This window comes from Myxine glutinosa, chromosome 8 (assembly GCF_964187855.1).
Source record: "Myxine glutinosa chromosome 8, kmMyxGlut1.1, whole genome shotgun sequence".
In the NCBI taxonomy this organism is placed as follows: Eukaryota; Metazoa; Chordata; class Myxini; order Myxiniformes; family Myxinidae; genus Myxine; species Myxine glutinosa.
Window position 1 is genome coordinate 152,560,426 of NC_136268.1, and position 22,505 is coordinate 152,582,930.

General features: G+C 42.0%; 1 protein-coding gene across 3 annotated transcripts in view; it reads left to right on the plus strand.

The window, feature by feature from the left end:
* The window catches only part of AIP (AHR interacting HSP90 co-chaperone), a 115,915-nt gene extending 98,679 nt beyond the window's left edge, over positions 1–17,236 (plus strand). For all 3 annotated transcript variants that reach the window (XM_078783881.1, XM_078783880.1, XM_078783882.1), the window contains exons 4-7: positions 8,564–8,749; positions 8,849–9,025; positions 10,016–10,157; positions 16,806–17,236. In XM_078783881.1, the coding sequence (XP_078640007.1) occupies positions 8,564–8,749; positions 8,849–9,025; positions 10,016–10,157; positions 16,806–17,008 (708 nt within the window). In that variant the 3' untranslated portion in view covers positions 17,009–17,236. The remainder of the gene's footprint in view (positions 1–8,563; positions 8,750–8,848; positions 9,026–10,015; positions 10,158–16,805) is intronic.
* The last annotated feature ends 5,269 nt before the right edge of the window (positions 17,237–22,505 follow it).

Consider the following 22,505-nt stretch of genomic DNA (forward strand, 5'->3'; position numbering starts at 1 on the left):
GAAATCTGGGGTATTGATTGTTTAGAATAGACAGCAAGTCAGTGGAATATTGATAGATCGGGAGGTGAGGTTCCCGCAGAAATCCAGCGTCATGTAATTGTTCTGTAACTTGTAAAGAACAGTTAAATACTCCTAAATCATCACTGTAATTTAATATTGTCGAGCTGCGTGCTCCCGAAACATGTTGCTTCATTAAATCTTCACCTTTCAGCCCCTCCACAAACCCTCACCCCTCCACCAAAGCATCAACCCCCCTCTCCAAACTCTCTGCTCCCAAAAATAACGACAGTTCAAGTTCACTCACATTGTAAAATAACGACAAAAATTCGTTAGTAATATTTCGCAATAGTTGGTAATAACTCGCCCACTCTCGCTTTCGCTCGCTCGCTCGTTATAACTGTCTTTTCTCAGGTGGGTGGAGGTTATGTTTTCACCCCTGTCTGTTTAAGTCTGTTACTCTGTCAGTCCGTTTGTCTGTCTGTCAACAAGATATCTCAAAACGGATTCACACGAAATTTGGTGGAGAGATTGGATGTGTGACAAGGACGAATCAATTTGATTTTGGTGAAGATCTGAATCCAGATCTAGATCAGAGATTTTTTTTCAAATGATTCTTCACCATTGAGTGATAGGGGCAAAATGATACATAGTATGATATTTTAAAAAGTTGTGGATGACGAATCCTAATTTATAAATGTTGAGTTCACTCACATTGCAATGGTACAATACTGTACATACTTTATAGATGATCAAACATTCTAAATAGTACATGCGGTCAAATGTGTCTTGTGGCCCCGGCTCCATCATGCTGATCGACAGTAGTCTTACCCACCCCACTTTGGCACTTCATTGCCCAATGCATAAATATGCAGCTATGCCTACTTATATATATATTTCTTTTTTGTATACAAGATCGAGGCTCGTGAAAGAGCTAACATTAATCACACAAAAAGTCAAACCGACACAAAGCAACACATAAAACACAAAATAAGGGGAGCGGTAGACAAGATGGGGAAAGAGGGGGAAGGACACAAGCACAACATTTGAGAGCAGGGACATCGAGAGAACTGTGGTAGGGAGAGGGGTTGGGGGGAGGTGGGAGAGTTATAAAACATATTGACACTGCAAGGACTTCCAGGAAAGAAGTTGGAATTTCGAAAAAGTGTATCTGGGGTGAATTAGCGGGGGTAGAAAAGATGAAGGTTTTGAATGGGGGAAGATAACAGATGGTGGTGAACAGCTGTTTTAAAGACCTGGAGGGAGGAGTGGGATTGAAGGGAGTGGGGGAGTTTGTTCCAGGGGTGGGAAAAAAAGGGGAATGAAAGAGTAAAGGTGAGCAGAGAGCCTAGATTTTGGTAGTTTAACCATAAGAGGGTTGCTGGCAGATCTTGTGCGACCTGTAGGAATATTTGGGGGACAGAGCACAGAGAGAGCTGGGGGAGCAAGGCCAGAGAGGAGTCAGTAGAAGATAGAAAGACCACCAACCTGCCTGCGGTGAGTGAGTGAAAGGCCCTCGGAGTTAGCTTCATCGCAGGAGATTCCAATGATTCTGAAAGCTTTGGCTTCAACAGCGTGAAGCCGAGCTAGGTGTGAGGCAGGAGCACCGGCCCAGAGGGGGGAACAGTATTCCATTGAGCTGCGGATGAAAGCCATGTATGTGGTGAGGAGCTCAGGTGTGCCAAGGAAGGACTTCACACGACGGAAGATGCCAAGTCGGCGACTGGCTTTGGAGGCCAGCTTGGCAATGTGGTTTTCCCAAGAAAGATCATGGCAGATAGTGAGACCCAAAAGCTTGAGCGACAGAACTTCTTGGAGAGGATTGTTGAGAAAGTAGATGGGAGGGTTTTCCAGTCGGTCTTTTCGGACAGACATTGTAAGAGTGTGAGATTTGTCAGGATTGAAAGACGTGTTCCACTTGTTTGACCAGTCTGTGATTTTGTCCAGGTCTGCAGAGAGTGAGGAGGCTGCAGGCTGCCGATCTGAGGGATGAGGAATGGAGCGGCAGAGAGTGGAGTCATCAGCAAAGATATAGAGAGGATTTTCCAGAGGGTCGGAGAGATCATTGATGAAGACCAGAAAAAGCACAGGGCCCAGAACACTACCTTGGGGAACTCCAGCCAGAACAGGAAGGGGCGACGAGAGAAATCCATTCAGGGCCACACGTTGACTATGACCACAGAGGAAGTCCGCAAGCCAAGCATGGAGATTTCCATGGATACCATAGGAGGAGAGTTTGGTGAGCAGAGCTGGGTGCCAGACCGTATTGAAGGCACGTGATATGTCGAGGGAGACAGCTCTGATTTCCTGTTTGGCATTGAGGACCTCCATCCATTGTTGAGACAGCAGAAGCAGCATGTCCAGAGTAGAATGACCTGATCTGAATCCAAATTGATGATCGGAGATCAAGCCATTGGAGAAGAGGAAGGATTTGATATCCGAAGCAATGATGGATTCCATGACTTTGCTGATAATTGGGAGCAGGCTGATTGGTCTGTAGTTGCAAGGATTTGTTTTTGCACCTTTTTTGTGTAAAGCGGTGATGTTTGCTGATTTCCAAGATGCTAGCAGATGACCTTGAGCAAAAGAGAGGGTGAAAAGAAAAGAGAGAGGGTGAGATAGAGCCGCAGAGCAGGATTTTAGGATCCGTGGGCTGATGCCTTCTGGTCCAGTTGCAGAATCAGAGTCGAGGTTTGACAAAAACTTCTCCACCCTGTCAGGAGAGAAGGAAACAGAGTCCAGGAGCAGTTGCGTTCGACTGGGAAAGGTGGGAACAGAGAGAGATGGGTTTGGGACACCAGATTTTGAGGCAAACACAGAGTTGAGGCATTCGGCTTTGTCGCGTGCGGTGTCAACTGTGTAGCCATTTGAGGTGAGGAAGGGGATGGAGGGTGAACAAACACCAGAAATGGATTTGACCAGACGCCACCAGGATTTGAAGGAAGGAGACAGGTTTGAGAGTTCATTCTTGAGTGTGGAGAGATAGTGCTTTCTGGCACTTCTGAAGGTAGACACACACTTGTTCCGAACTTGGTGGAAGGAACTGAGATTACCTTCAGTTGGATTTGCTTTCCAAGAGGCAAAGGCAAGTTGTTTCAGAGCAACTGCCTCACCACAAGATTCAGTGTACCATGGAATGGAGGAGGGGTAAGACAACTGAAGACGAGATGGGATAAATCTGTGCATGAGAGAGAGCAGTTTGCTTTGGAAGAATTCCCAGGAAGAATTGATGTCAGAGGCAGTGGAGATGGGAGACCAATCCAGACGATTGATGGCTGCTTGCAGCCCGTGCCAGTCGGCTTGAGTGAAATGCCAGACTCATCGATGCTGAGTAGGCTCTCTGAGACTGGCCAGAGAGATGTCCACTTTAACAAGCACATGATCAGAAGAACCCAGCCCAGCCAGCTGGCATGATGACACTTGAAGTCGCCACATATGAGGAAGAGAGAGAGTTGGGATGAGTTGATAGAAGTTGGTCCATGTTGTCAGACAGCGACATGTAAATGGAGTCATCACTGTTTGGAGGACGGTCCAGAACACATATGAACAAAAGGTGGGAGCGGAGAGGAAGCCGTAGCCAGAGGTACTCCTGGGGTGGGGTGGAGAGAGGGCAGTGCAAGGAGAGTGAGGAAGAGAGTTTTTGATAAAGATAGCCACCACACCACCAGGACGAGGCTCGGGTCTATCATACCGGAGGAGGGAGTAACCAGGAAGAGATATTAAGGAATCAGAGACATCTTGAAGGAGGAAAGTTTCTGTTAAGCAGATCAAGTCTGGATTGTCAGAAGCAAACTGAATGGAGAGATCAATCAGGTTTGAGCGAAGGCCTCGGATGATTGAGGTCCATATCGTTAATGAGGAGAGATGGGGAGCATCGTGTGCAGGAGAGGAGAGGGGATGTGGGGGGTCAGGGCAGATGAAGGATGGGCGGGGGAGGTAGGAAGAGCAGTTAATTGTGTGTCAGAGATTACAGAAGAGTTACAAGAAAGGGAAGGATGAGGCCGAATGGTTTGATTGTGATGGGATGAGGCACAATGAGGGGTTCTTTGAGGGGTGGCAGAGGAAAGTCAAAGATTGGGGGAGGTGGAGGTATGAGATAGAAGGGAGATGAAGTCGGGAGGAGGCAGCTTTGAGAAGGCGGTGGGAGGGGGGAGAATTGGAGAGGAATGGTAGGGGGGGAGATTTGAAGGGGAGGGGTTGGGGGGGAGTTTTGAAGGGGAGGGGCTAGGGGGGAGTTTAGGAGGGGAGGGGCAAGGAGGGAGTTTAGGAGGGGAGGGGCAAGGGGGGAGATTTGGAGGGGAGGGGCAAGCGGGGAGTTTAGAAAGTGGATGATTAATGAAAGACGAACATTTATAACAAATTGGGTTTATTGTGATTTTCAAGTTAGCGATCCGTTTAAGAACGATAGAGGAGGGGTGGAATGAATTTGAATTTAGAGCATGTCGTGATTTAGAATTATAAGAGATTGAATATTTTTTTGAAGTAGAATGAGTTGGAAAGGAAATTGAAAAGAGCTTTTTAAATAGGAAGAAATACAGCGTGTTGTAATATACCACTGAATAAAACACTGCAGGGGAAAGTTTAAACATATTTAAACAGAACCATGAAGAACAGTCTGATATTCACAAAAAATAAACAACGGGGAGAGGGAGCCTAGAGGGACAACCACGAGTCACGTGAGCAGGGCAAAATATGTCGGCAAAAAGAACAGGGCAAAACAGATCTGGGGAATGGCGTGAAATGGGGGTGAAACACGTGGTCGAAGAACGAACGAACGAAAATAACAAAGAAGTTAATGTTTTTGTTTTTTGGGGGGTTTTTTGAGTTAAAATTTTAAACAAGGAGGTATGGGGTGAAAAGACTGGGAAAAAACTGAGAGAACGAGAGTAGCAGGACCACAATCGACCGCTGAGAAATTTTCAGGGAATCCTTTCAAGTTATGGAAAATGTGAGGGGTCATGGACCTTGTCATCTTGCCAATAATTTTTGGAGGAATTGTGTGTTATCCCTACATAGGAAGTCTTCCGACTTCCAGACATATTGTCGATTCCATTTGAAGTTTGATATCATATTTCAAATTGATGACTATTTTTGCGATTAGATCAAATTCATGAAAATGTCCAAAAAAATCGTCTTCTTCACAGCCACTTCAAAATCTTTTTCACAGAAAACATCCCCCCCCACTTTTCAATAGTGTTCAACGCCCCTGAGAAGGCCCCTTTGGCTTGAAGGGGTCAGAAAGGGTCTCGGAAAAATGTAATCAAAAGTCCGAGCCCGAGCAAATTTCCACTTCGAATATATCAGTCATCACTTCAAATTTCCACTTCAAATACATTTCCACTGCGAATTCGAATAATAATGTTGCGGTGCATAAGAAGTTTTAATGTTGGTAACTTGCATATAAGAAGGACCCCTTAAAAGGGTTCAAAAGGGTCTTAATCAGAAATTTGTGCCGGATAAATTTTTTGTTGCTAACTGCTCCATTCTAATGGTATGAAACAAAAATGCAGCCAGCGTAAGAAACTTTCTGATCTGGCACTTTTGGACAAGAAGGCCCCTCAAAGGGGTCAAAAATCGCACTTTTAGCACTCAACTACCTGCAGAAGTAAAAGCTGCGGGGACATAGAGAAAGACTGTTCTTCAACATTTAATATTTATTTTGTTAAATGTTAATGGAAATGAAGTCACTTTTTCCGAAAGGAAAAGTGCCCCACTAAATCGAGGAGAGATCAGTCAGTATGCTACTAAACAGAGGACAGACTGGAGAGCAGGGCTGAACAAACCACAGACGTGTGCTGCAAAGATGATGACAAAGTCCCTTAACAAAGAAAATGTTTAAACTAGAACAATGTGACTGTGTCGCCAATATGCCTCTGCATCGTCCCACAACGGGTAGATGCCCTTGTTCACTGTACTAAAAATAAACAAGTTTGATTTAAATCCCTTAACCTGTTTTCAAGTGTCACATTTTCACCAGTCATGGCAGGTTTCACATCAATCGGTGAAGCGGTTTCAAAGAAGGGATTTTTTTAAATATTGGTTTTCAAGCTAATATGGCTGCCACACCACGTCACATATGACCTTTAAAATGTACACTCTGCATATGTATGGGTAGGAGACCACGTTTTAAAAAAAAGTTTCTTGATGATCGGATAAGGTTCGTTTTTCTATCCAAGATGCTACATGGAGAAGAGGAAGAAGTTGTTTCTTGGGTTTGTTGATCTGGAGAAAGCATTCGATAGGGTTCCACGCAAAGTATTGAGATGGGCATTGAGGAAGTTAGGAGTGGAGGAATGGTTGATCAGAGTCGTGATGGCAATGTACAAAAGAGCGTGCACAGCTGTAAGGACGAAGGACGGGAACAGTGGTGAGTTTGAGGTGAAGGTGGGAGTGCATCAGGGGTCGGTACTAAGTCCACTACTATTTGTAGCTGTGATGGAGGTACTGGCTCAGAACGTAAAGGAGGGTTTACCCTGGGAGTTGTTGTATGCAGATGATCTGGTGTTGATTGCGGAAAGTATGGATGGACTGAAGGAAAAGATGAACAAGTGGAAGGAATGTATGGAGACAAAAGGTCTGAAGGTGAATATCGGAAAGACGAAGGTGATGGCAAGTGGTAAAGCATGTGGTGAGGTGGAAAGAACTGGGAAGTGGCCCTGTGCTGTGTGCAGGAAGGGTGTCGGAGTGAACTCCATTCAATGTACAATGTGCGCTGAGTGGGTTCATCAAAAATGTAGTGGTCTGAGGGGGTCATTAACCAGTGTGGCAGCTACATTCAAATGTAAGGTGTGCACAGAGGGAGCTGCAGATGGAGGAAATGTTGAGTTGGATCTTGGAGACGGCATGAAGCTGGAAGGTGTGAAAACATTTTGCTACCTCGGAGACATGCTGAATGGAGAAGGTGGATCAGACTCGGCAACGGTTGCTAGAGTGAGATGTGCATGGAAGAAGTTTCGGGAACTGAGTGGCGTGCTGATGAGGAGGGGAGTGTCGTTGAAGCTGAAGGGAAAGGTGTATGCTGCATGTGTGAGAAGTGTTATGATTTATGGGAGCGAGACATGGGTAATGAACGTAGAGCAGCAACGGAGGTTGGAAAGGGTGGAAATGTGAATGGTTCGATGGATGTGCGGAGTATCGTTGAGAGAGAGGAAGACAAATGATGAATTGTGAAAGATGATGGGAGTAGAGCTTGTGATGGATGCTGTGAAGAGGAAAAGGTTGAGATGGTTTGGTCATGTGTTGAGGAAGGATAAAAGTGACTGGTTGAGAAGAGTGATGGATATGAATGTAGAAGGAAGTAGAGGATGGGGAAGACCGAGAAAGACTTGGCTAAAGATGGTGGAAGAAGAAATGCGGGCAAGGGGGTTAACAAGGAGAGATGCAGAAAATAGGGCAAAATGGAGAAGATTGTCATGGGGACCGCAAGGCTAACCCCCACTCTAGCAGGGAAAATGGCCTTAAAATGCATGTTGTTGTTGTTGTTGTTGTTGTTGTTGTATGGCTGCGAACCCACGCGACCTACGACATCATTATTTTAAAACTATATGCAACAGTGGTGTTAGATGATGTTTGTAAAATTTTGCATCGATAGGGTAATTGGTTTTAGACATATAATTATTTGATATTTTCCTTCAATCCAATATGGCTGTCACACCATGTGACCAATGATGTTTTTGTGATCATCTTTTAATCGCCATGCCTTGTCAATGACACGTAAAGTTTCGAGTCAATCAATTTGGTGGTTTGGGAGAAGATGTTTTTTAAGGTTCTTGGTTAAATCCAATATGGCTGCCAAACCATGTGACCCATAATGTCATAAATTTAATATTTCAATGCAAATGGGTCATCGATAATGCACATGCAATTTCAGATTTTTATGTTAAGGAATTCGATTAAAACATTTTTGGCTGGTATACCACTTCACCAACATGTCATTATCATGCTTTTATTCCCCATTGGGAGTACTTGACAATGTGCCAAGTTTCAAATTTTTCCAATCAGTTGAGCATGTGCAATGGTGATTTTGAAAATGATTAGTTGTAAGCAATGAATAGATTAGTTTTAACATGCCGTTTAAAAGTATCGGTATTTGACATCGCATGTAGTTCTTCTGGAAGTTTCTTTCATTCTATTGGCGCAGCTACTAAAAATGCATGCTAGCCGTTAAACCCTTTCGTGGACCCTTATAAGGGTCCTTCTTATATGCAAATGCTGATGATTTTCATTTCTTACGCGTGTCTTTTGTATTCAGTATCCAATATGGATGTCATAAAATAATAATCAGCCTCGGGCGCAAATATTTCCGAAAAAGGGTTTTAAGGGTCTTTTTAAAGGTCTGCCACTTCCAAATGCCAGAAATGGGTTACTCAATAAATGGGCCTTGTTGGATGCCAAGGTAATGTAACATGATTAAGATTATCAAACCTTTCGGACGTGAGTTTATGATTAAACTCTGACCAGCCCTCAGACTAATAGGCCTGTTTCTGTCTGTTTCTGTCTGTTTCTGCATTTGCTTGTACCAAAAACTTTTTGATGTGTTTTCCTTTGCCTGTTTGTCCACATACAGCATGTTGCATTGTACCCCACGGTGGCGCGCAGCCTACGAAAAATAGTAGCTGGCGGTGAACCCGAAGAGATGCGCTCACATTGCTGCGGCTTGGCACACGCTTCGCCACCTGCGCACGACCAGCAGGATCTGGCAGACCTGCAGGCCCAACCTCAACCATTACTTTTTACAATGGAGTTAATTAAGGCATGTGAAGTATATGTTGGAAGCTTTTGGTGTTCAATGAAAGCTGTGCTTCTTTCCAATGAAAACACTCATTGTGATATTGCATTTCGTTGCTTTCAGGTTGAAGAACCAGGTGATTATGAACAGGAGTTGTGGGCCATGAATGATGAAGAACTATTAGCGGCAGTCCCTCGTTTGCATACAGAGGGGAATGCCGCGTACCATTCCGGTGACATGAAACGTGCTGCAAAAGCATATCACAATGCCATCGTCTGTCTTAAAAACCTGCAAATGAAGGTCAGCCACTGGGGCCTTTGGTCGTTTTTTTTGTTTGTTTTTTTTTTAAGGCCAATTTCCAGCCTCATTTTTAGCAGGTAAAGATTTGCAGGTCAAAAATATATTGTATTACTTGGACATCAGAAAGGAAAAAATATTGTTTTTTACAATTCCAATCTTTTTTTTGTAAACACGTACAGCTTCTTTTCACTGAATGGAAGGAAATTCCTCGCAAAATACACTGCTGATTGAAACACCTTAAAAATGCAAATAAACAGTTTTTTTTTAAATTCAAAGATTTGAGGAGAAGCGATCAAGTTCAGAATTAATTATGTTATCTGTTCGAGTCCATCAACTTAAAGTTGTGAAACGGGAAGAAAAAATAAATTGGTCATTGGTGGTGTATAGGGTTAGAGCGTCCGCTTGAGTCCGGGAGGTCAGCGGTTCGAGACTAGCCCTCGCCGAGTCATTCCATAGACTTTTTAAAATGATACATGTTGCTTCCTTGCTTAAGGGCCTAATGGGCTCCTGTGTTGAAGTTCCTTGTAAAGGAACTCATATTATCATATTCCCTTGTGTATACATTGAGTACCAGTTCACTGGTAATTCCCTGTTTGTCGTTAAAAGGCGGCAAAAAGGGTTGGCGTCAGGAAGGGCATCCGGCCGTAAAACATTGCTTCAAAAAGGGGACCAAAAAACAACAACAACCACGGTTCCCGAAAAAGGCCAACCCCCGCTTTGCGGGGAAAAATGGCCTCTAAAGGTGGTTTTTTTGGGGGGTTTTTTTATACATTGAGTTCGTGCAGACTTTGCTCACGATCCAATAATTATAGTGCACATTCACATTGGCAGACTTTTTTGTGATTTATCCGTACTGGGATCTATTTTAGTCTCTTAAAAGAGATGCTGGAAGCGCATTTAATGACCCGTTTTAAAACTCTCTTGCTGAATTTGAATGCGTTAATAACCACTTGTGTAAATGTTGGTACCTTTTTGTTCTTGTGATTTCAGGAGAAGCCAGGTGATGCTCCTTGGTTAGAGTTAGATACTCGGATCAATCCTGTATTGCTCAATCTCTGTCAGTGTAATCTCAACACAGGAGACTTCTACTCTGTAATTGAGCATACATCATCCATAATCAGCAAATACGAAGGTAAAAACCACAGCTGCCTTGATGCAAAGCATTTGTTGTAATATTTCAGTGGGTTTTCTTTTCATTTCTTCTGCTCTTGCAGTTGTTCTGTTTTGATGTTGATTATTTGACAGGATGTTTTGTATGGGGGTATGGGGGGGCTAAAGGTAGTAAACTTGAACATCAATCCTTCATTTTGTGCAAGCCCTAAATATAGCTAGCCATACCCAGCCCAGTGTTATGTTTTTTTGTTTTTGTTTTTTTTAACAACATTCGGATTTGTTATTTCTTTTTTTGGCATGGATGCGGTGTACTTTGAATGTATCTGTACGATCTGTACTCGACGAAATGCAGTTTGGATTTATGCCAGGAAGAGGAACGACAGACGCGCTTTTTATTGTGAGGCAGTTGCAGGAGAAGTACATGGAGAAGAGGAAGAAGTTGTTTCTTGGGTTTGTTGATCTGGAGAAAGCATTCGATAGGGTTCCACACAAAGTATTGACATGGGCAATGAGGAAGTTAGGAGTGGAGGAATGGTTGATCAGAGTAGTGATGGCAATGTACAAAAGAGCGCGCACAGCTGTAAGGACGAAGGACGGGAACAGTGGTGAGTTTGAGGTGAAGGTGGGAGTGCATTAGGGGTCGGTACTAAGTCCACTACTATTTGTAGCTGTGATGGAGGTGCTGCCTCAGAACGTAAAGGAGGGTTTACCGTGGGAGTTGTTGTATGCAGATGATCTGGTGTTGATTGCGGAAAGTATGGATGGACTGAAGGAAAAGATGAACAAGTGGAAGGAATGTATGGAGACAAAAGGTCTGAAGGTGAATATAGGAAAGACGAAGGTGATGGCAAGTGGTAAAGCATGTGGTGAGGTGGAAAGAACTGGGAAGTGGCCATGTGCTGTGTGCAGGAAGGGTGTCGGAGTGAACTCCATTCAATTTACAATGTGCGCTGAGTGGGTTCATCAAAAATGTAGCGGTCTGAGAGGGTCATTAACCAGTGTGGCAGCTGCATTCAAATGTAAGGTGTGCACAGAGGGAGATGCAGATGGAGGAAATGTTGAGTTGGATCTTGGAGACGGCGTGAAGCTGGAAGGTGTGAAAACATTTTGCTACCTCGGAGACATGCTGAATGGAGAAGGTGGATCAGACTCGGCAACGGTTGCTAGAGTGAGATGTGCATGGAAGAAGTTTTGGGAACTGAGTGGCGTGCTGATGAGGAGGGGAGTGTCGTTGAAGCTGAAGGGAAAGGTGTATGCTGCATGTGTGAGAAGTGTTATGATTTATGGGAGCGAAACATGGGTAATGAACGTAGAGCAGCAACGAAGGTTGGAAAGGGTGGAAATGTGAATGGTTCGGTGAATGTGCGGAGTATCGTTGAGAGAGAGGAAGACAAATGATGAATTGCGAAAGATGATGGGAATAGAGCCTGTGATTGATGTTGTGAAGAGGAACAGGTTGAGATGGTTTGGTCATGTGTTGAGGAAGGATGAAAGTGACTGGTTGAGAAGAGTGATGGAAATGAATGTAGAAGGAAGTAGAGGACGGGGAAGACCGAGAAAGACTTGGCTAAAGATGGTGGAAGAAGAAATGCGGGCAAGGGGGTTAACAAGGAGAGATGCAGAAAATAGGGCAAGATGGAGAAGATTGTCATGGGGACCGCAAGGCTAACCCCGCTCTAGCAGGGAAAATGGCCTTAAAATGCATGTTGTTGTTGTTGTTGTTGTTTGTATTCGGATTTGTTATTTCTTTTTTTGGCATGGATGCGGTGTACTTTGAATGTATCTGTACTTGCTTCTTTTCTTTCAGCCATTTCAGCCTTTCAGGGCAATATCTCAGCCATCCTTTGACCTAGGAAGCTGAAATTTGGGCACAATAGTGAACATGTGCATTGGCAAAAATGGTATTTATTTTTTTTGATTAATGAATCAAATAATTGATTAATTACTTAATTATTATCAAGTTATTAAGTACTTTTTTCTTTTCTTTCTCACCTGAGCAATATCTCAGGCACCTTTTGAGTTAGGAAGCTGATATTTGGACATGACAGTGACCAAGTGATTTGGTTGTAAATGGTATTTTTGATTTTTTGGGATTAATAAATTAATCGATTAATTATTTATTGATTAATCAATGAATCCAATAATTATTCAATTTTTTCGATTCATTAATTATTAAATTGATTTTCAAAAAGTTACGCATTCGGATGAAACACTGGTGATTTTGGTGTGCTATTAGCCAATTGATTACGAAATTAATTATTTTATGATTTTTTTTTTAAATTATGCAGTTAATCAATCAATTATTGTACAGTGCTCCCTCCCAATTCCATCTCCATGTGCTGCATAGCGGCATCGCCGGGGCGCCTGAGGCACCCCGGCAATGTTGCACGATAGCAATGTCGAGGTATGTTATTTATTTATTTGGCATGAGGGCGGTGTACTTTGAATGCATCTGTACTTGTTGTGTTTTATTGCTGGTACATGAGCGAACCAGCCACACTGAGATTATACACCGCCTGTGAAACGTCTTGCTTTCACTCATACAAGGCATCGTCAGAGTGTCCTTCTCTTCACCTCATATGTTCATAAAAAGATAGTTCAAGCAATAGTAAGGAGTCCCAGGTTCTGTTTGCAAGGAAAAATCATTTCAAAGGAAATAAGTAATCTTTATGGAGTTTGCTCTGACTGTCCTTTGATAGCATAATGGTAACTCACTGTTAAGACCGCAAAGGTTTCTCGATGAAGTAACTTGACGGAAAAGTAATTGGACGTTGACATAATTAACAGGAATTTTTTTCTTCCGGTACGGTAGCAAACCAGCCACACTGACATTATACACCACCCTTGAAACGTTGTGCTTCCCCTCACACAAAGCATTGTTCGAGCGTTCTTTTGTACGCTTCACTTATTAATGAAGATATAGTGGAAGCATTAGTAGGCATTATGTTTTTAGATTGTCCGTCTGTCTGTCCGTGATAGGTTTTCGTTACCACTATTACTTCAGAACGGCTAAAGGGATCTTAGTCAAACTTGGTACAGGTATGTATAATGAGGTAAAGATGAACTGACTAGATTTTGGGGTCACGAGGTCAAAGGGCAAAGGTCAGAGGTCATGTTAGGTAAAAAATACTGTTACCACGATAACTTGTGAACCAGTAATGGGATTCTGATGACATTTGGTACACTTATGTAGAATGATGTAAAGATGAACTGATTAGATTTTGGGGCCAAGAGGTCAAAGGTCAAACTCTGTAATAGGTTTATAACTTGAGAACAGCTGAAGTGATCTAATTTAAACTTAGTACAGGCATGTATAATGATGCAAAGATTAAATTAAGTGATTATATTTTGGCGTCAAAGGTCAAATCTGTAATAGGTTTCTAACTTGAGAACGACTGAAGTTATCTAATTCAAAATTGGTACAAGTATGTATAATGTTGTAAAGATTAAGTGATTCGATTTTGGGGTCATAGGTCAAAGGTCAAAGTCTGTAATAGGTCTATAACTTGAGAACGGCTGAAATGATCTAATTCCAACTTGGTACACGTATGTATAATGATGTAAAGATTAAATTATTTGATTTTGAGGTCAACGGTCAAATATGTAGTGGGTATACAACTTGAGAATGGCTGAAGTGATCTAATTCAAACTTGGTACAAGTATGTATAATGTTGGAAAGACTAACTTATTATATATTGGGGTTAAAGGTCAAATGTGTAATAACTCTAAAACTTGAGAACGGCTGAAGTGTTCAAATTCAAACTTGGTGCGGGTATGTATAATATTGTAAAGATTAAGTGATTAGATTTTGGGGTCAAAGGTCAAATCTGTAATGGGTCTATAACTTGAGAACGGTGAAGTGATCTAATTAAAACTTGGTGCAGGTATGTATAATATTGTAAAGATTAAGTGATTAGATTTTGGGGTCAAAGGTCAAATCTGTAATAGGTCTATAATTTGAGAACGGCTGAAGTGATCTAATTCAAACTTGGTGCAGGTATGTATAATGATGTAAAGATTAACTGATTAGATTTTGGGTTCAAGAGGTCAAAGGTTAAAGGTCAAAGTCTGTAATAGGTCTATAACTTGAGAATGGCTAAAGGGATCTAATTCAAACTTGGTACAGATATGTATAATGATGTAAATATTAACTGATTACATTTTGGGGGTCCCGAGGGCAAAGGTCAGAGGTCGTCAGATAAAAATGTGAGAACTTGTGAACAGCTGAAGGGATTTAAATTAAAACTTGGTACAGGTATGTATAATGATGCAAACATGAACTGATTAAATTTTGGGGTCAATATGTCAAAGGTCAGAGGTCATGAAAGAAAAAATGTGCTAACTTGGGCACAGCTGAATGGATTTAAATCAAACTTGATACAAGTATTATAATGATGTAATAATGTGGGTGGAGGCATATCAGTCAACGTCGTGACGTCGAAGAGTGCTGTTCTCGTTTTTTTTTACTTCTGGTACGTGTCCGAACTAACAACTCTGAGTATCTACACCACATGTGCAACAAAAATGCAAATAACTTGGAATTGCATGAATTATGGTATCTGTAAACCTCCCCCTGCACTGTATGGGCCCAATAACTCTTAAATGATGTATCATTTACCATTGTACGTTTTGCGATTACGACGTTTACCCCGATCAAACGCAATCGGGCAACTTGCATTTATATATATGCATTTATATATACATATATATATATATATATAGATATATATATATATATATATATATATATATATATATATATATATATATATATATATATATATATATATATATATAGATATATATAGATATATATATATATATATATAACCTTGCTCAGTGCAATAGAAGTACATGGAAGGAGCACACAAATGACATTCACAACAAATTTGAGTTAACCCACAGCAAGCCGCACCGTGAAACCCATGCTCGCGGCTAACAGATCTCGACAGACTATAGTTACGGTGCCCGATTATGGTAACATTGTGCTCTTAAACTCCCAAAGAGAACCAGCAAGACCATTCTATAGCACATTCAATTCACATAATAACGCACATTTCTACCACACACCCTTGCGAAATTCTTTAATTACTTAATTATGTGTGAGAGGAAAATATTGGCCTGTCAGCCCTTCGGTTAAGACCACTGGGTGACGAATAGCCGTAACAGTCCTTAATTCCGAGGCGTGTTGCCAAATTTCGCGATTGGTCCGCATGCGGGTGAAGGAACCAAAGTGCTTACCTGGACGGAAGTCACACGGGTTTATTCTTGAACCCACGAACAAATAAACACACACGACACCACAAATGAAATGCAACACAATAATTTAATGAAAATAAATGTCATACGAAAGTGGTGAAAATGAAAAGTGAGGTAAAACGAAATTCTAATTTGAGACATCTCCATCAGACACAAATACACAACAGGGGAATGATAATGAAAATAAATTCTTTTCTCAGCTCTGGTCCAAACTGTGTTGAGGGGCTTGTTGGTCATCGCCGCCGGTGTAGCCACTCACTTTGGAAGCACTCCGACAATGGGGCCGAACCCCCGTGTCAAACGCCCAGGCACGAAGCAACCAGTCTTCCACCACCGAACTTCTTCGCTTCAACCAGAAACGGCCCTTCTTCGCTTCCACCGCCGAATGCAACGCTGCTTCAGCTCCCCCGAAAATCACCATAGTCCAACAACACCACCTCCTCCAACGTTTCGGCCCTTCTTCGCTTCCACCGCCTAACGCAATGCGGCTGCAGTCTCCCGAAAATCACCACAGTCAAACAACACCACCTCCTCCAACGTTTCAAAGGTTCGCAGAGCTCAGAAAAGTTCTCTTCACGAGTGCACACGAGACAAGGCGACCGCCCGGGACGAAAGCCAGACCGAGCGATTCTTCTTCTCCCGGCTCTCAAACCTTCCCGATGACGTCACCCTGACGTCCAATCTCCCGAGCTCCGTCGAAACACCCCGTGGTCTTGCTTGACCAATGACGAACTTCGGGGCTGAGAGGGCCAACTCGCAAGTTTGAGTTTGGGAACTCGGTTCGGGTACAGCATGACGTCAAAGTCCTAGTCAATGGTACTGTGACGTTCTTGTGAGCTACTTACACTCTGGAGACACCTTCTAACATACACTCTCGGTTGGTTTATATCGTTTCAGTGTCTCGAAGGGCAGTTTGGACATGCAAAAATCTCTACTCCACTTTGACTCCTCGGCCCCTCCCATGCCAGGTTCCAATGGCCCTTTTATCAGATTCAGCCATTACGCTTGAGTGACTAAGGAGTTAGATTATTAATTTAAATAAGGCACGTTCAACACCTACCTCTACCCAATTTATTGTTATCATTAGGTCCGGGATAACTGGACTATCCGATAACTCCGTTCTTTCTTTCTTTCTGCTTTCAAGAACCTTGAGTTATTTACAGATGCTGTATATAAATGTATATATGTTACTTTTTGTGACTATTGTTTGTGACTATTGAATATTTTTTGTGACTTACTTGAAGCATTTTTCTTTCTCTTTTCCTTCAACTAGAACCTCAAATCGATCCCCTGGATCATGTGTATGCTGTGTATGTGATGTGATCTCCTTTCCTTTGCTTTAATCTCTATACATGCTTTTTTTCTCAATAACCTTTCCAACCCCTGCTCCCACTTTTTTTTTTCACAGATAATGTAAAAGCATATTTTAAACGAGGAAGAGCACATGCAGCTGTGTGGAATGAGAAAGAGGCACGCTCTGATTTTACTCATGCTGCTGACCTGGACCCTTCTCTGAAGCCAGCCATACAACGTGAGCTTGCTGTTCTCTCCCGCCGTTTGCTCTCCCAGGAGAGAGTGGACAAGGAGCGATACAAGCATATATTTAAATAAGAAGTGAAATCTTGGACAGAGGGGAAGGTGAATCGAGGAATGGACAGAGGGGAAGGGGGAAGAAGACAATTCAAGATGGAGTTAAGGGAGGAACACATTTATATATACACGTAGGGTGTGCCAAAATAAAAATCTGAATTACATAAAATTTCATAAATATGCGCTGCATGTTGTGTGACAAAGATGCTCCAAATGTCGTCCTCTGGCTGAATACAGATTTAAACATGATAGACGAAGTTGATTTCGCGTTGACATTCGGCAAGTGGTATAGACCTAACTTTCTCTGTAATTGTTTGTTTCAGCTCAAATATGCTTCTACGGTTGCCTTTGAACACATTGTCTTTGAGATATTCCCAAAGATTAAAAAAAAAACAAAAAAAAACACACTAGTGTGCTCAGATGGAGGGAATGTGGATTGAGGCTGAAGCGTTGGACAATCACTCTCTCACTAAAGTAGCTTGTCTCCTACTATACACACGGGACTCATTTGCAGTGTGAGGGATTCACTCATCTGGCTGAAACCATTGTTCTTCTCAGATAAAGTGTCAGGACATCATGGAAAATCCTCTTGAGACTTGATATGGTCAGTCCAAGTTCTTGAATGCAGCGACGAACGACTTATTTGGACTATTTCCGACCGACTCTTGAATGGACCCTCTTAATGACTTCAGGAGTTCTCAGTGAAGAGCATCGATAATGAATTGGTCTGTCCGTTGATGTTGACTTTAAGTTGTACACATAGTAAGGGAAACATATGAAAATCTGTTAACTAAATTGTTACCAAAAAATTTCTTCACCAATATGTTTGTAAAGGTGTGTAATAACATGTGTTAAAATGTTGAAGGTCAACTCCCGTGGGAAACCCAGAAAAAAAGCTGTTGAATTCGGGTACCGAAAAATTATTTTCGAGAATTTGTATTTTTTTTAATCGGCCCTTAAGTAACTTATGAGGGGTCAAATAAGGGTTTTTCATGATTCTGAGTTGATTGTTAACATTTATATTTCACCACAGACACTCCTTTGTGGACAAATAATTTCTAAATATATCATTTTCTACTTTGCAGGACATGGAGTCTAGCAATATGGATGAAGACGTTACTCCACCTGTGCTCAATTGCTTCATCTGTGCACGCTCGGATACACCAGCTGAAAGGCTCATACAGGCAACTCCAAAGGGATACTCAACTTTATTGAAACAAGCAGAAACTGTCGAAAATGTTACTGTTGTGGAACGTATGAAGGAGGCTCAAAAGGAAGGAAAACTGAGGTACCCCCAGAAGTGTAAAAATGATCTGTACAACAACTTTGTTGCAACCACCAAGAAGTCAGCTCAAGCATCAAACGCAGAGAAAGAGTCATCAAAGTTGAAGAGAAGACGCACTACTTGTGAGTTCAGTTCATCAACTGGCTGCAGTTCTAGAAGATCACAGTCAGTTGACCTCCTGTATAAGGATGTATGCATTCTTTGCAACCAACCAGCCCAGCTCTACAAAAATAATCCAGCACAAGCTAGAAAGAAATACAGAGTGCCAGATAATTTGACTGCAGATACACTGAAGGCAAGCTTGCTGAAGACAGCACGGAGTCGCGGGGATGACTGGGGCACTGAAGTCACTGGACGCCTGGAAGGGATCAACGACTTGGTAGCAGAAGAAACACTGTACCATTTGCGATGCAAACTTATGTTTGCGAGAGGTGACAGTTTGTCCAAGACTGATGAGGAAGGAAAAAGGAAGAGAGGACAGAGGAGTATTGATGAGGAGCGAGAGGCAGTTTTTATTGAATTCTGCGAATGGTTAGACTCAGAATTAGAGCATGGGGTAATGAACATGGACCAAGTCCATGAAAAGCTGCAGGAGTTTGATCAGTCACCAGAGAAGAGCCTTTCTTATTCAAAGCATTGGCTAAAGATAAAACTTCTAGAGAAATACGAAGACACCTTGTATTTCACAACACAGGAAAGAAGGGCAGATGTACTCTGTCTCAAAGATGGCACCGACAATATTCTGCGAGGGCATCATGCTAATCTTGACCATGGAGATGAGAAGACTCAGATCATAAAGACGGCACTCAAGTTCATATCCAATGATATTGCCTTGATTGATTTAGGTCCAAAGTCATACCCCACCACACACAGTATGACTGACATCGATAGTCAGCTGACACTTGTTCCTGCAAGCCTTCAGATGTTCTTGAGACCAATTGTCAAGACAGACGAAAGAGTTGCCGTTTGGGGGCAGAATTTTATTAAGGCCTGTCGACCTCGGTCTGGAGTATTGCCACACCAAATGGGGCTTGCCATACAACTTGATCATAGATTTGGGTCAAAATGGATGCTCAACAAGTTCCACCGGCTGGGATACACTGAGTCTTACATGGAGACACAAAACTACAAATACTGCTTCCTTAATAGTAGGAGTGGAGATGATGTTCCAGATACTTCTGGCACTCTTGACACCATTGTGGAGGAAACCGATGAACAGATCAATGATGAGGTTGCGGTTGATGCTGCGCTTGAGGATCAATCAGTGATGACAGCCAAAGTGCCAGCCAGTGAAAGTGAATTGTCAAGTAATGATCAGGTGGTCTTTATGGAGGTTGGGGAAACAAACAATGCAGTCACTCAGTTTGTTGGAGACAATATAGATTTAAACATTGTCTCTATTCACGGAAACACTCCCTTTCACTCAATGGGTTGGATCGAAGTCACCTCTCTGGCACCACCTTTGCCAGATCCACAGACAACAGCAGCTTTCCCCCGGGTGAAGTTGAAGGCACTCGACAAAGCTAAGATCCTGAGAGGAACTGAAGTAAAGATTATTCCATTTACGAACAGGAAACAGATAGGAACGATGAGCATGGGTATGAGCCAGTTCCAACACTGGACCCCACGGCTCCTGAGGAGCTATTGCATTTCACGAGCTGTAATTGTCATGGAGATTGCAGCAACCGGCGATGCAGCTGCAAGAAGAATGGGGTCACATGCATCTCGGCCTGTGGAGTCTGTAATGGCATTACATGCAGAAACTGCAGTCATGATGTTGTTGAGTCTGAAGAAGACATAGACAATGACTGTTGAAACTTCTGACATTGTGAATGAGAAATAATTCTTGAATATTATATATGTATGTGAAATAAAAGCTACTTTGTGTGTAAATGTAAAAGTGAAAATATAAATGTTAACAATCAACTCAGAATCATGAAAAACCCTTATTTGACCCCTCATAAGTTACTTAAGGGCCGATTAAAAAAAATAAAAATTCTCGAAAATAATTTTTCGGTACCCGAATTCAACAGCTTTTTTTCTGGGTTTCCCACGGGAGTTGAACTTCAACATTTTAACACATGTTATTACACACCTTTACAAACATATTGGTGAAGAAATTTTTTGGTAACAATTTAGTTAACAGATTTGTGAAATATCTCATAAAATGCCCTTACTAACAGTTCTTTGCTCTTTGTATGGGGCGTCTCTGCAGTTAAATTTTCTCTTGAACTTTCTTTAAGTTTGGGCAAAGGATTGCGTTTTGATGTAGGATTCTACAGAAAAATATTTTTCATCATTTGTGCATGGCATCGTTTCCTACAGGACCTCAGCTGTCATTATATGAAATAAGAGAGAAAAAAAGAAAAATAAATGAATCGCTAATAAAGCGGAGACTTTGGTTTTTTGCACACCCGATAGTAAATTATATATATATATATATATGTATACACACACACACACACACACACACACACACACACACACACACACACACACACACACACACACACACACACACACACACACACACACTGCCTTCAGGAAGTATTCACACCCCTTGGCTTTTTCACATTTTGTTGTGTTGCAGCCTGAATTTAAAATTGATTAAATTTCAAATTTTTGTCACTGATCCACACAAAATACCCATAGTGACACAGTGAAAACTTGTTTTTCGAATTTTTTACAAATTGATTGAACATGAATTACAGAAATATTTAAGTTTCCTTAATTTTTCAGCCCTGTGAGTCAGTACTTCGTAGAAACGCCTTTTGCAGCGATTACAGCTTGGAGTCTTCTTGGGTATGTCTTTATCAGCTTTGCACATCTGGATTTCGCGGAGTTTCTCCCATTCTTCCTTGCAGATTTACTCAAGCTCTGTCAATTTGGATGGGGAGTGTCGGTGAACAGCATTGATCAAGTCTTTCCACAGATTCTCAATGGGATTCAAGTCTGAGCTTTGGCTGGGCCACTCAATGACTTTCACATTATTGTTCTGAAGCCATTGCAGTGTTGCTTTTGGTTGTATGATTGGGGTCATTGTCCTGATGGAAAGTAAATCTTCACCGCAGTCTAAGGTCTTTTGCACTCTGAAGCAGGTTCTCCTCAAGTATTTGCCTGTATTTGGCTCCATTCATTGTTCCCTGTATTCTTATAAGTCTCCCAGTCCCTGCCGCTGAAGATCATCCCCAAGGCATTATGCTGCCACCACCATGCGTCACGGTAGGGATGGTGTTCGATGGGTGATGAACTGTGCTCGGTTTCCGTCAGATGTAGTGCCTTGCATTCAGGCCAAAAGTTCAATCTTTATCTCATCAGACCACAGAATCTTTTGCCTCATGCTCTGAGTCTTTCACGTGCCTTTTTGAAAACTCGAGGTGTGCTGTCATGTGCCTTTTTCTCAGGAGTGGCTTCCATTTGGCCACTCTCTCTCATAAAATCTAGATTTGTAAATTTCTGCAGAGACTGTTCTCCTTCCGGCAGGTTCTCCCATCTCAGCCAAGGAACTCTGTAGTTTTGTTGGAGTGGTCATTGGGTTCTTGGTCACCTCGCTGACTAAGGTCCTTCTTGCCCAGTTGCTCGGTTTGGTCGACGGCCAGCCCTTGGAAGAGTCTGGGTTGTTCCATATTATTTATATTTCCTAATGATGGAGTCGCTGTGCTCTTGGGAACTGTAAACACTAGAAATTGTTGTTTCATATCCTTCCCCAGATCTATGCCTCCTCACAATTCTATCTCGGAGTTCTATGGATAGTTCCTTGGACTTCATGGTGGAGTTTCTGCTCTGACTTGCACTTTTTAACTGTGCGACCTTATATAAAAAGGTGTTTCTTTCTAAATCACGTCCAATCGATTGAATGGGCCACTAGTGGACTCCATTCAAGTCGTGGAGACACCTCAAAGATGATCAAAGGAAATTGGATGCATCTGCAAAGGGGTTGAATACTTATTTACTGAAGACATTTCAGGTTTTCATTTTTAATGAATTTGTGAAACAATTCAAAAAAAAAATCACTTTCACATTATGGGGGTATTATGTGTAGATCAGTGACCTCAATTTTCAGGCTGTAACAACAAAATGTGAAAAAGTCAAAGGGTGTGAATACTTTCTAAAGGCACTGTAAATATATGAGGAGAGAGAAGAAAAGAAAGAGATAGATTGCTTTTATTGTGACAGAGACAGTAAGACAGTGAGACAGAGAGAGAGAGTATATAAAATAAATACATAAAAATA